Source organism: Amblyomma mixtum, chromosome 3 (assembly GCF_055824585.1).
Source record: "Amblyomma mixtum isolate Tamu chromosome 3, ASM5582458v1, whole genome shotgun sequence".
Lineage (NCBI taxonomy): Eukaryota > Metazoa > Arthropoda > Arachnida > Ixodida > Ixodidae > Amblyomma > Amblyomma mixtum.
The window spans coordinates 104,366,381-104,379,134 of NC_143014.1; the positions used below are offsets into that span (position 1 = coordinate 104,366,381).

At 46.5% G+C, this 12,754-nt stretch overlaps 1 protein-coding gene across 1 annotated transcript in view; it reads right to left on the reverse strand.

Moving 5' to 3' along the window:
- Nucleotides 1-12,754, reverse strand: part of LOC149351243 (cell adhesion molecule Dscam1-like) — a 167,696-nt gene that overhangs the window by 67,768 nt on the left and 87,174 nt on the right. The window contains exon 6 of the mRNA XM_089577000.1: nucleotides 11,731-11,878. Coding sequence (XP_089433126.1) covers nucleotides 11,731-11,878 — 148 coding nt within the window. The remainder of the gene's footprint in view (nucleotides 1-11,730; nucleotides 11,879-12,754) is intronic.

Sequence of the window (12,754 nt, forward strand, 5' to 3'; positions counted from 1 at the left end):
CACGAAGACTTAACAGCGCAATAATATGACACACAAGTGGATGAGGAAAAAAAACAGAACCAGCCTTGGTCCCCGTCTTTCTTCTTCCGCTTTTGTCTCGTATCGGTGCACTATCAAAAAGCATCATGTCTTCCCTGCGTAATGAACCGCACTATGTGCAAGAAAATCATGGAGAGAATTTCCTCTTTACATAGGTCTAAACTAGAACAAGTGAACAATTAAAAACGAAGCAGGTATAAGCCAAGCACTCAATCGTCAGCAGTTAATAGCATGTTCCAGAGTTGAAATAACAGAGAAAGTGTACTGGCAGCAACTACCTTTCCTCATCCACATCTGAGCCTTTTCGCAGCCATGTAAACAACTTATTGAGAGACATAACCAAAAGATAAGAGAATCTAAATAATGTTCACCAGAACAGATAAGAGCGCATTCTACTGACCCCCGTGGCCTAGCTGTTTGCCTAACCTAGTCGTGCATAGGTTCTCTCACATTTCTCAAACTGCAAAAGCTTCAGAACAGAATAAAGACAATACACGCCGCGCTACGAGCTCTTTCTGTATCCTCAGGGAGCAATGAGTCAGTTAAAACTTGAAGAAACTTATAGGACGAAAAAGAATTCCCCTTGAATCCAAGACCAGTTACGCCACCGCGTTATTATGCGCCTGCGCCGCTTTCGTGGGACCTTGCAAAATGTTTCACGTGATAGTATAATGAATAAAGAAAGAAAATCCGAAGGAAGGAAAGAAAGAAAGAAGAAAAGGAAAAAAAGAACAAAACTTCTCCAATGGTCTGGATGCAAAGTGGTTAAAATGGATTCGGTTCTATTCGTGCAATTTTCAAGAAAACCAAATGTGAGATAGATAAAGAGGAAAAAAGTAAGGCAGAAGCAAGGAAGGAATTTCCTTGCCTGTACAAAGCAGAAGTGCGTGCATCAGTCATGCGGGCGATTGATTCGTGGCGCGGCACTCGCAGCGCTGGGTGGGGAAATAAGGCGCAGGCGGGGGGGGGATTGGGGGGGGGGGGGAGGCAGTTTTCTCGCTTGCAACGTCGCGCTGAGCATTACCGCGCGCCTGCAGCTACGACGATTCGAGAAGAGAAACAGGAGAGCGCCTTTGAGCAAGTGTGTAGGCAGGGAGTCCCAGACAGCCTGTGCGTGAATTGATAACAACAGCGACAAGAAAAAAAAAAACAGCGCGAGACGTCGGCGGGGGAGCAATATGGAGTGCGCTACGTATGCTCGCGCTGAGAGAAGTAGGTCGGCTGGAGCAGTCAAGGGAACAACGATCGGTGCAAAACCTACACAGCAGGCACTACAAAGCGAAGGAAGCCGGCGAGAGAATACACAGGTAGCGAGAAACTGTATGGATCTGGGTGCAGTAATGAGGGCAGACGATTTGTCGGCGTTTCAACGTGGAGTCAAAGTGCAGTACAGCGGTCATGTCATCGGGTGTTCATCTAAACGACAGCCACAGACAAAAGGAGGCGCCAGCTGACGTCCCCTTCACAATAGGCAACACTACGGAGCACACAGTGGGAACCGAACGATGGCTGGCGGCGCGAACGAAACAATATTTGTCTACGGCGCTGCAGTACTCTGTCGACTGATATGCTAATTTAAAGTGACTGATTTCGCTTGGCGAGAAATGGCTGAAACTTGAACGATGGATCGAACTTGGTGCTTCTGTATTTTTTTAACTCGCCTTTTTTTTTAAATGTAATGCGAAGGCAAGATAACCCATAGTCGTTAGGAGTAACGGACTGGATTCCAAGAGAAGGCAAGCTTAGCAGGGGGTGACAGAAAGTTAGGTGGGCGAATGAAATTGCACCCGCCGCGGTGGCTCAGTGGTAAGGCGCTCGTCTGCCGAGCCGGAGTACCCGGGTTCGAACCCGACCGCGGCGGCCGCGTTTCGATGGAGGCGAAACGCAAGAGGCGCCCGTGTGCTGTGCGATGTCAGTGCAAGGTAAAGATCCCCAGGTGGTCGAAATTATTCCGGAGACCTCCACTACGGCACCTATTTCTCTCTTTCGTCTTTCACTCCCACCTTCCTCCTTTCCCTAACGGCGCGGTTCAGGTGTAAGCCGATATATGTGAGACAGATACTGCGCCATTTCCTTTCGTCAAAAACCAATTTACCAATTTACAAATAAAATTGAGAAGTTTGCGGGGATAGGGTGACCGCTGGTGGCACAGGACAGGGTTAATGGAGAGGCATCGGATAGGCCTCTGCCTCTCAGGGGGCTTAGTAAGGCTGGTTATGATGATGATGATCAAATCTAGACAAGTTGACCAGTTTGCGTGCTACATTGTTTGTTTGTCCTCGTCTGTACCAATAAAACTAACTATGCTTGTTTGGCGTTTCGTTTCTTGTAAGCCGATGAATATGTGCAGGGGTAGGCTCATTCCCCCCCCCCCCCCCCCACACACACACACACACACACACTTTCCATCTTTTATATTTTTTTTTATGAGTTGAACGATGAAATGCCCGGCAAGAAAATGTCGAAAAGCACACACACAAAAAACACATCCGACGTGTTTTCCGACATTTTTTTCGGGCCAGGAACGATAGTATATTGTGACGTTTATCAGTTCGCTCATTCATTATAGGTTCTTCGCACTCATCTTCACTCATCTTGCCTCATTTTGTCTTTTAGAATTTGGGAGCTTTGCATCTGTTGAATGGCTCATGTTGTAAATCTGCAGTGTTTGGGACGGCTTCTTATCCTTTCTGCAATAAAAATAGAAAATAAGGTTGTCATTTTCGCTGAATGGGCTGTGTTTTATATCATTCGTGGCAGCAGGGCATCAAAAATCCAATCTGCTCGACTCAGCTGCACTTGCACTTTTACAGTGTAACTTGTCAGCAGCTGTTATTCACGAAGGGAAGAAAAATAAAAATAAAATTGTTCAGAAGCATAACTAAATCCTGCTAGAAAAGCTGCATACAAACAGCGTTTTGGGACATATTAAGATAAAACTTATTCGAGCTTAACAAAATTGACGTGTGCCAAGCAAGGAACGGAAAAAGGCAGCCCCAGCAAGAATGCGAAGAGCCTCGCGAGCAAGTGAGGCATTAGACGGGCGCTGCTGCCTCCTGGCGCTCGTTCTGTGCGCCGCCGTGCGCCTAATATGCATCCAAACCAACCTGCTCGCTCTAACACGCTCCTGTCCGGATAGCCGACGTCGTTGCTTCGCTCGAGAGGAAGCGAACGAGGTCAGGAAGTAAAAGCGAGGCCTGCAACCTACAGGGGAATGTAGATGGCGATACAGGCTCCCATAGCGCAGTGCGGCGCGAAACATGAGACGGGCCGCGGGACAACAGCGGATGTAAAAGTGCGCCGAGGTTTTTGCTGCTTTTGCTTCCCTGTTTCACGCGTCCGTGAAGAAGTACGGGAGGAGAAGGCAAAAGTTAAAAAAATCAAGAAAATGCGGTCGACACGTAAACGTTGTTCGCGAGAAGTGTACGAGGAGTTGAGGAATAGAGGAAAGCGTTAAACAGGGGTCAGAGGCAAGTAAGTACAATAAAAAGAGCAAAGAATAGGCAGGAAAGAGGGCAAAGAAGGGACGAAAACCGGCAGGGGCGTAACAAGGAGCGGACAAAGGGCCTTCCGATAAACGACCAGATCCTCCGACGTCGTTCGGTAAAGAGGTCACGTGGGAATACCGTGGGGCGCCGCATCCGCCCCCCCCCCCCCCCCCCCTCTCCACCCCCCTCACCCCTCCGTTTCTCCCGATGAGAGTGATTGCCGGCCGACAGAGGTCGAGGCCCGAGGTGGCCCCGTGCAATTGACGTGGCCGGCCGGATGAACGGAGAGAACGAGCCCGGCGCGAAACCAGCAGAAACCCCCGCTGCGAGCGGCCCTCACCAGCGGGCGTTACGCTTTTTCCTTCGCGCCTTCTCGGTTCCCTTCCGAATGAAATAGGATAAGAAGAAAAAGTCAGGGTATTGACTCGCCGAAAAATGGGAATTTGCTTTCTACCGCGGAAAGTTTTTCGCAATATTATGGAGGTTTCGGGTGTTGAATGACCGCCGGCCACGCGAAGGCGTCAGGCGCGAGAGGATTAGACAGTTCCTATGGTGCACTAGCGGGAGACGTAACGCAGACATTCGCTTCATCGAAGGTATAAGAATTCCATGTGTCGTAGAGACCAAGTTCAGATGAGGAAAGTTGTAGGGAAGTTCTAGGGCAGCTCCAGGTCTCTGGTGACCATGAGGAACGATATTCTGCTCTTACAATAACACCCTTCCTCTCAATAACATTCGCTATAGTAAATAACTATCACCTACATCTCCACTGTCCTTTCTGATCTTAGCTTATGCCACACTTATCGAAAAAAAAAAAAAAAACATATGCAAAGATCTAGACGGGGCAACGGTGGCTGTACGATACGTCCAGTTGCTTTCACAGCAACGCCAGGATACACGAGCCCACGACACATCTGCAGTGCTATTTCAGAGCGATAGGCCGAGTTCAGAGGAACTTTCCCTGGCTTCCTGGCAGTCGGCACGGGAGGACATGCTGCCTTCCTACGCCCCTGCCTAGGAGCATGACACTAGAAAGTGGGGATATATACCAGTTGCCTCCTCTCACCTAACCTCGCACGCAGTGTACTGTGCACAGACTCATTTTTCTCTACACAGAGTAGGAGTGTCACGTACTCCGGCTAAGTGCTCCAAACTGCAGCCTCCTAATTTCAGATTCACTCGTAAGTTCGAGCTAATGAATGCATGGGGCGCAGCTTATCTTTTGTCGCTTCTACTCTCGACCATGCATTTAGTAGCACGGATGAATAATTAAAATCGCACTTAAATGTGTCCAATCTATGAACCAGCGTTTTGTCCGTAGAATAGAGTTCATTTCTAATTCATGGCCGCAAAACTTTCGTCTCTTGCCCCACGTGCCGCCGAACAGCGAGGAAAGCAAGAAAATCTCGAGACAATTAAAGGAAAGCAAATAAGAAATAAAGAATGAAATGAGGTTTGTGCATAGTTGTTGCCAATACAAACGGTTGCCATAGCGTGAGCCGATGTTCGCCTCAAGGCAGTCGGCTCGAGCCGTACGCATTGAGTCTTGGTCAGGGATGGTGCTGCCTTCAGCACGCACACCGTCGTCAAAAGTGCACAAGAGCGAAGGAAAACCTCAATCCGTGTTGCCTGTCTCGAACTTTCGCGGACATTAGAAACGTCGATGAATATTGATTTGCCGGGCGAGATAGGAGGACAGTCGCTAAACATCGCGTCGGTGAACGCACCGAAGCGGGTCGTGCAAACAGGCATGCGTGGTGTGCTCACTCGCAGGCTCAGGGGGCCGCGCACAGCGACGCGCCCGCGTTCGAGCAGCAGTAAAAAAAAAACGCTTCGGTGCCGAAGTTGTCCTGCTGACACTGGCTGAGCTGGTCAGATTTCAGAGGTTTTCACGTCGCAGTTTCCGTTTCCCGATTCAACTTCGCCAGCGCAGATTCTCACGAGTTTTGAGCGGAGATAAATAACTACGTTGGATAAACATTACAAATCGCTCTTTTATGATTGAAGGTTTGCTAGCCACCGAATAGGCAGAACAGCGACAACAACAACAACCAGAAAAAAATTCGTTTTAGATTAAGAGAAACCTGTGCCCACACAGGCGTGTTTTTATCTCGCGGTCGGCACTCAAGAACGCCGCAAGATGGCAAGCTAGCGCTTCCCACTTACTGGCCCCATTTCGGTCCGTCTCGCTCAAAAATAGATGAGCAGCGTAAAAGAGGGAAATGTCGAGCTGGGGAGTCTAAAACGGCGAAAGGCGACGACACCTGGGCGGCAGTTGGTGCTGATGACGCTACGCTCCGGCCGTCCTTTTTAGTCAGAACTGGCTTGAATGAGACTCAGGCGCGGAGCCGGGAGCTGAGAGGAAAATGCGAGGGAAGAGCGAAGCATGACGTGACGTATTAGTCGAGCCTTAGCGCTGGGAATAGAGAACGCTGGCCTTGTTTTACGCGACCACACTGCGATGACCCCGTCGTGAAATCAAGCCCAGTGGCACCATTGTCAACGGTGCATCGCGCTTTGTCGAACATGCATCTTGGTCTGGTTTCATTCTTGGAAGCTGTACGTACGTTTAACGGTTAATGATGCCAGGACAGTGGCGTTATGTTCTTTTTTCAGAAAGTGAAATTGCTGTTCGATTCGGTAAGCGGCGGCGACTGAAAACGCACAGGGCGCAGTCGCTTTTTCGGAATGATGCGAAAGCGAGCAGTCAGTGATGCCTGCGCTCGCCACCCGGTTCTCTCCGCCGATATAAGGAGATTTCGCCTCACTTTCAAAACTTACTCGACTAAATTGTTTTTTTTTGTTTTTTTTAATCCACTATCATTTTACATGTGCATCAGATGAAAGTTACCTGCCTTCGCGACATGCATTCTTGTTTTCTTTCAGTAGTGCTCAATGCATTTATTCTTCGGTTAAGAAAGGACCATCCAAACCGACTAAACCAAATCCGAAACAAATCACGACGTGAGGGTGAGGTAATATAGGCTTTGCTGAAAAATATTTAATGTTAAGGGTTAAAAACTAAGCGAAGTGTAGCTAGTGCCTTGTGACATTAGTAATAGCTTCTGTTATGGTGTATTCGCTATTTTATCAGGTGTAATCCTAGCGTAGCTTCCCCATTCGTGATCAGGTTGGTAGTATGATTTGCCTCTTTTCCTTCCGCATCCTCAACTTGAACGAACAATAGCACCCAAGAATCTGTTGGAACTGTGTCTGAAAAGGTAATACATGACATTAGCGGGACAAACGGGACATAGAAGAAGGAAACACGCAGGGACACAACACAACGCTGTTGTGTTGCGAAGGCGTGGCAAGAAGTTGAAGCAGACACACGTGTAGCTAGAAACACGTACTGACTCAAGGAAGCCCAGATATATTAAAAATGCAGCAACGTCGTAGATTCTTCAAGAGTACTGAAGAAGGCTACTACGTACGGGAACAAATACTATGCGGCAAGATTAACGCAAGTGGGTCTGGTACGTAATATTTCCTTGTAATCCTTCCGTTGGTGTTTGCAGGTTGAAAGAAATGTATAATGCTGAAGTTCATATCGAGCCGTGGTCGCGTTCAATTTTTCGCGGTGATCGATAGCCACCGACACATGATCTAACTTCACAAAGAGACCAGAAAATGTCGCTTTCAACGCCGTTTACGTTTTTTTTTAGTCACATAGAAGGGCGATCATTACTTTCAAACTATAAAAATGCCGGCCCCGTTGTAAAACTACAATCGCAAAAACCTTTGCTGTCTTTTTTCGCGGAATTATTAAGCAACGTAATGAATTTTGTATTCAATGGCAGGTTTTCTTTCCTTTTTTTTTCATATATAGAGCAACGACATTACCAAGAGATTGTTTCATCGAACGTCTTGCACAGCTACTTAGTTTGCCCAGCGGTTAAACTAGCTCCACCCTAGCTTCCTTAATCGACATTAATGAGGAATCCATTAGCGATAGCTGCTTATACACACAATTTTTGGTATTTTATTATTCTATACCAAAAAGAGATAGGTGCTTACTAAAATGCAGGTATTCCTGCCGACGTATTTAAATCCGCCTGCATGCTCCACGTGGGGAAGGCGTGTTAGGGAGATAAAGGACCTAGTTAAATGATGGGAGGAAATAAATGGGAAAGGAAAGTGTGAGCCGGTATATGGCCCACTATTTATGTCAAACGACAGGGAGCGAACCGTAGCAGGAATATGTGGCAGGCCCTAAGCCGAACGTACCCCTTTTGCCAAAAGTAACCGATCAACAGGTTCTTGCTTCTCAAACGTATAAGGGAGCCTTTACGGCATCCCTGAAGACTGAAAGGTGTCAAAAGGTGAGGACAAGGGTTCACCTTACTTTACACAGAGTCAGTGATTAAGGGCTGCCATAGGTGCTTCGCTACTAGGCTAAGAAATAAACCATAGTTGCTCGGTTACTTTTGGCAAAGACTGTACGTGTTTGTTGATGCGAAATTCAGGTGGAGTGAATTTTGTAGCGTTTGTTACCAGTGGGAAAAGGAATGCGAAAGCTGTGGTTTCATTAAAAGGTCAGCCGAATTCAGAAAACTATGATCACGTGGTGGTAAACTGCTCTGAAGATTCTTTCTTTACATGTTTATTCCTTTGCGATTTTTGATGGTTCAGAATGTATTATTCGCATAATTTTATTAAACATGATAGCCTCGGCTTTCCCAGGGTACCGTTCTTGAAGTATTCCTTTGCTGGCGTGAAAAGGAGATAGTGTATGTCCGAAGAAATAGCTTGAAAACAAAAAAAAATTACATGGTCAGGTTGAAGATAGCTTGAGCCATTATTAACAGCCATTTTAAAAACTTTCCGAGCAATTTTTTTAATCAAAAATTTGCGCTAATGTGCTCATAATGCCGTGACAACGTTAGCATCCAATAAATCAGCCTCACGCGAATAGAATACCGCTCTGAATAATATGCAAAACAAATAATCTTTTTACGTAACCGCTTGTTATAATTCCCAAATAAAAAACAAATATATAAAGATGTTGTGCTACGTATGAAGCTCGAGCCGTTTTCAAGCGCACTCACACTTAATTTGATACTCAGCTTACGCTAGCGTGCCACCATACATAACAAAATTACTTCTGAGAAGTATTTACATTACATTTCTAACTACTTTTCAAAATTGCGAAGATGTAATGAAATTACATTACCAATTACTGTTCACAAAAAATAATGCCATTACATTAAAATTACTTCCAAAAAGCGACGCAATTACTTTGAAATTATTTTTTTAGTTTTCGCGTGTGCCGAGAAGTACACGGGTCACACCTGCAACAAGATTTTTGAAATTATTGGCTTATTGCATACTAGCAACAGCTAATATTCAAAGTGGGTGTCGAGAATTTTGCCCTACTTTGAAGACAGGGTGTCCTGGGCCGTAATTAGTAGCCGCTGTGCTCATGCAGTTTTTTTTTCATCCTGTGGTGCAACTCAAAAATCGTAAGATCACATGATGGCGCGTATGTGAGTGCTTGCGTAGGCAGTGATAGAAGCTGCATAGCTTTTCCTTGGTTGTACATGGAACCAAGGCGGCGGTTCACACGTGCGCGCCTACAGGTAACTCGATCGCGTGCGGAATTTCGCTGGCTAGCATGGCCATGATTTCAACATCTTGCTCTTGCTTTCTAGGCGCCCACCAAGGGAACGAGAGACCACACCTTTGCCGACACAAGGAGCAGTAGTGCACTTTTTGGATAAAAAAAAAAATCGAAATTAATTAACTACTTTTTTGCGAAATTGCTTGCCTAAAGTAATTCATTAAATTGCAAATTACCGAGGAAAATAGTTAAATCATTGCAACTGCGTTGCAGTAATCTAATTACCGCCATGTCTTCTCGCGACAGCACGTAGCTAACTAGAAGGTTTGCTTTTTCAACTATTCTCACTATTAGGAATTGTAAAACAATGCATTCCTTGTCACAGAACTTCTAAATTTTGTTATCTAGGAGATGCATTAATTACCTGTTTAGTTTTCGCACGCAGCAGTCTGAGTTAACAAAATTGTTGCTCAGCACGAACCATATCAATACGTACTGCCGGTCACCTGTGCATCGCGGGAGGTACTGCGCAATAAGTGCACTTTATAATACATTTAAATCGTCATTCGGTACAACGACAACCTCGCAGTAATTATTGCAAAGCAAAATTTCTCAGGATAGTGAACGTTTAAATCCTATAAAACGATGCTGAAGCCGCCATTACGTCCGTCTTTTTAAAGGAGTCGTGCCGAGGACCGCGTAGGGGTGGTAAAGGTTGCATTCGCATACACGCGAAATCGACGCACTACTGTGACACACGAAGAAAGCTGAAAACAGTAGCAGACTTTTGGCGCTGCTGAGATTCGAACAGGTGCAGGCTCATCGACCGTAAGTCAGGCGCGCTGTAAGGGCTGTGTTAGCGACGGTTGCTTCCGCTTCTTTTATGCTGCGCTGCGCCGTCGACGCAGTTCGTGCAGCGGAACAAGGTGTCTGATGCCTAGGTGCAGGGTACCGAGTGTCATTCCGCCTCACGGATGGCGTGCTCGGGCGACGCATACGAACATGGTACCCGTCGGAACATAGAAAGGACACTAATCGTGTCTTCGTGCGAGGGCAGGCTTTGATGCGCGAGTTGTACAAAATGTGGTCCTGTGTTCTCGAACACGAAAAGGAACCAACAGAATAGGGTCGTTTTCATGACTTGGCGGTACGTTTGTGAAGGATGCACGGCGCCAACTTAAATTCCGCATAGCGTCAGCAGGATGAGTGCCGGTATTCATAGCGTTCATCCGACTTTATACCGAAGGAAAATATGTTTCTATTCTTTACACCGACAAGTTGCTAAATGAAGATCCACAATTTTGCAACTGCCGGAGCCTAACTACGGTGCCGCTCTTAGCCTGAGTCGCTTTGGGATGGTAAACCCCCATAAACCATAAACCTAACCTTAGTGGCGTGCTATTGACTCTTACCTAGAAATTACTGATGCCTGCCTTTACCTCTGTCTCGTGGCTTTTCGTGGCAGCTTATTCCGTGCGCGATATGGAATGCATGCATTTGTCCGTATAAGCTATATGCTGTTTTTATGCAGGTGCACTGCGGTGAAGCCCCGCGGATTTATTTTTTAGTTTTAGTTTTTTTTTGCTTCATTGTGCTATCGTATTTGACAAAGAAGAAAAATTGTCGCGGAACTAATTCTTGGAGCATATGATTCCTCGAAGTCTTTTCCGGTATTCTGGTGAGACTAACGGCTCAGTGGAATATAATGGTGTATTGTTTATGGGGGTTTAACGTCCCAAAGCGACTCGGGCTATGATGGACGGCCTAGTGAAGGACTCCGGAAATTTCGACCATCTGGGGTTCTTTAACGTTCACTGACAGTAAACTATGAACTAATTGCTTTTCTAACATTTCTGCACATAGCCTTGTTTGTTTTATATAGAAGATATTATTACATTTACCTCCATATTCTTCATTCGAAAGCCCGTTACACTGTTGTGACTCTAATGTTTTCGTCTGTAGCGCTAGATTTCTGCATATAATTTGCGTTGCCAGATAGATTTCCAGGTACTGGCATTTTTCACCCTACTGGTTCCTTCCTACCTGTGCCATAAACACATAAATGCTACAGAGGACAAATACGGACTTTTCTTTTCCTAAGCACGCGCTGTTTGTTCATAGCAGCGGAAAGAGGAACGCTTGCCAGCTTTTTTGAAGTTAATGAAACGAAGATCATAAAAAGCCCAACGGGACATGCAATTCTTTGAGGGGGATAATAAATGCGGTTAAGCAGCTAAAGCATAAGTAGAGAGCTGAGCTTGGACTCGCAGTGTCCAGCAGTACACTGCACTGTGTAAACACTCACTCCTTTACCGCGCAACGGGAATGTAGAGTAGAGCACTGCACCACAGAAATTGCGCAGGTAGAGCGCGAAGAGCTTATCGCAGCTCTTACGCTTTGGCTAAAACAATCCTAACGCGATATTCTTAACAATTATCGCTAACGCCATCATCCGCGCTTCATTAGAAAAATAATCGCATGAAAAAGCAACGATCTTTTCCAGCAATAACGCGATAGTACGACGTGATAGCTGTAATCAATAGCGGCCCTTCTATATCTTACCAAGGCGAAGTGCACGCGCAGAATTATGCAGAGCCTAAGACACGTAACGCGACTCGGAGGACAAAGAAAGCGGACACGCACTTGTACTTGCTCTTTTCGGGGACCCGGTCGTTGTTCTTGGTCCAGGATATGGCGATCGGCAGGTCTCCGATGGCTGTGCACTGGAGGCGGGCTTTCTCACCCCTCTTGACAGCGTGGGCCCGAAACTTGACGTCGAATTTCGGCGGCCCTGCAAAAACAGGCAAGAAGCCACAGCGTACGCCGTCACCAACCCTCTCCTCGCAGCAGATGCCTGTGCACGACTGCACAGCGCGAGTTCTCTTGAGTGCCTACTGCTTTCAAGCTCTTCCCGCAAAAACGCAATCAGTGATATGACACCGCAGGCCTCGAAATGGCGTTTAGCGCCAGAAAACTGGTAAAAAAAAAAAAAAAACCCTTGTGACTATAGAGGCTATATGACGACGACAACGAAAATATGATAATGATGGCTTGACTTAATAGTGAAAGAGAGTTTTGCCGCAGAGCGCCATGGTTGACGCAAGAGGTGGGATCAAAGAATCGATTTCCCAAGAATTTCACCCCCAGAGAAGACGAGAACCTGCCAAACTGAAAGTTTGCACCCATTGGAAAACCGGTGGGTACCTGGCGACACTGGGAATCGAAACCCGCACTTCCCGTATTTGAGGCGAATGCTTAAACCACTAGGCGGCCGCTGCGGTCTGAATATAAGCGTTTGTGGTCTTCCTCATCATCACCACCGCCTCAATGATCATTACTAACGCCGTGCATATCATCGTACATTCCCTGCGGGCCGAAGACTTTTGAATTATCTCCAACCGCTCGAGTCAAGCGCCACCCCGACCCGTTTTTGTACACGGATACTCTTAATTATCTCCCCTATCGTTCGTTGCTTCTCCGTGCTTCTTCTCTCAATTCTCCGCCTTCCATTTGTAGTGCTTATGTGCTCCATCATTGTCAGTTGTACACGACAGGAGCGAAAACTCACAAGTAGTCCTTTGCTTACGAGCGCTCTGCGACTGGCGAGCGCACGTATACTGGCCGGTAATTATAGCCAACGGAAATTGCAGCCAATCTGACAAGCGAG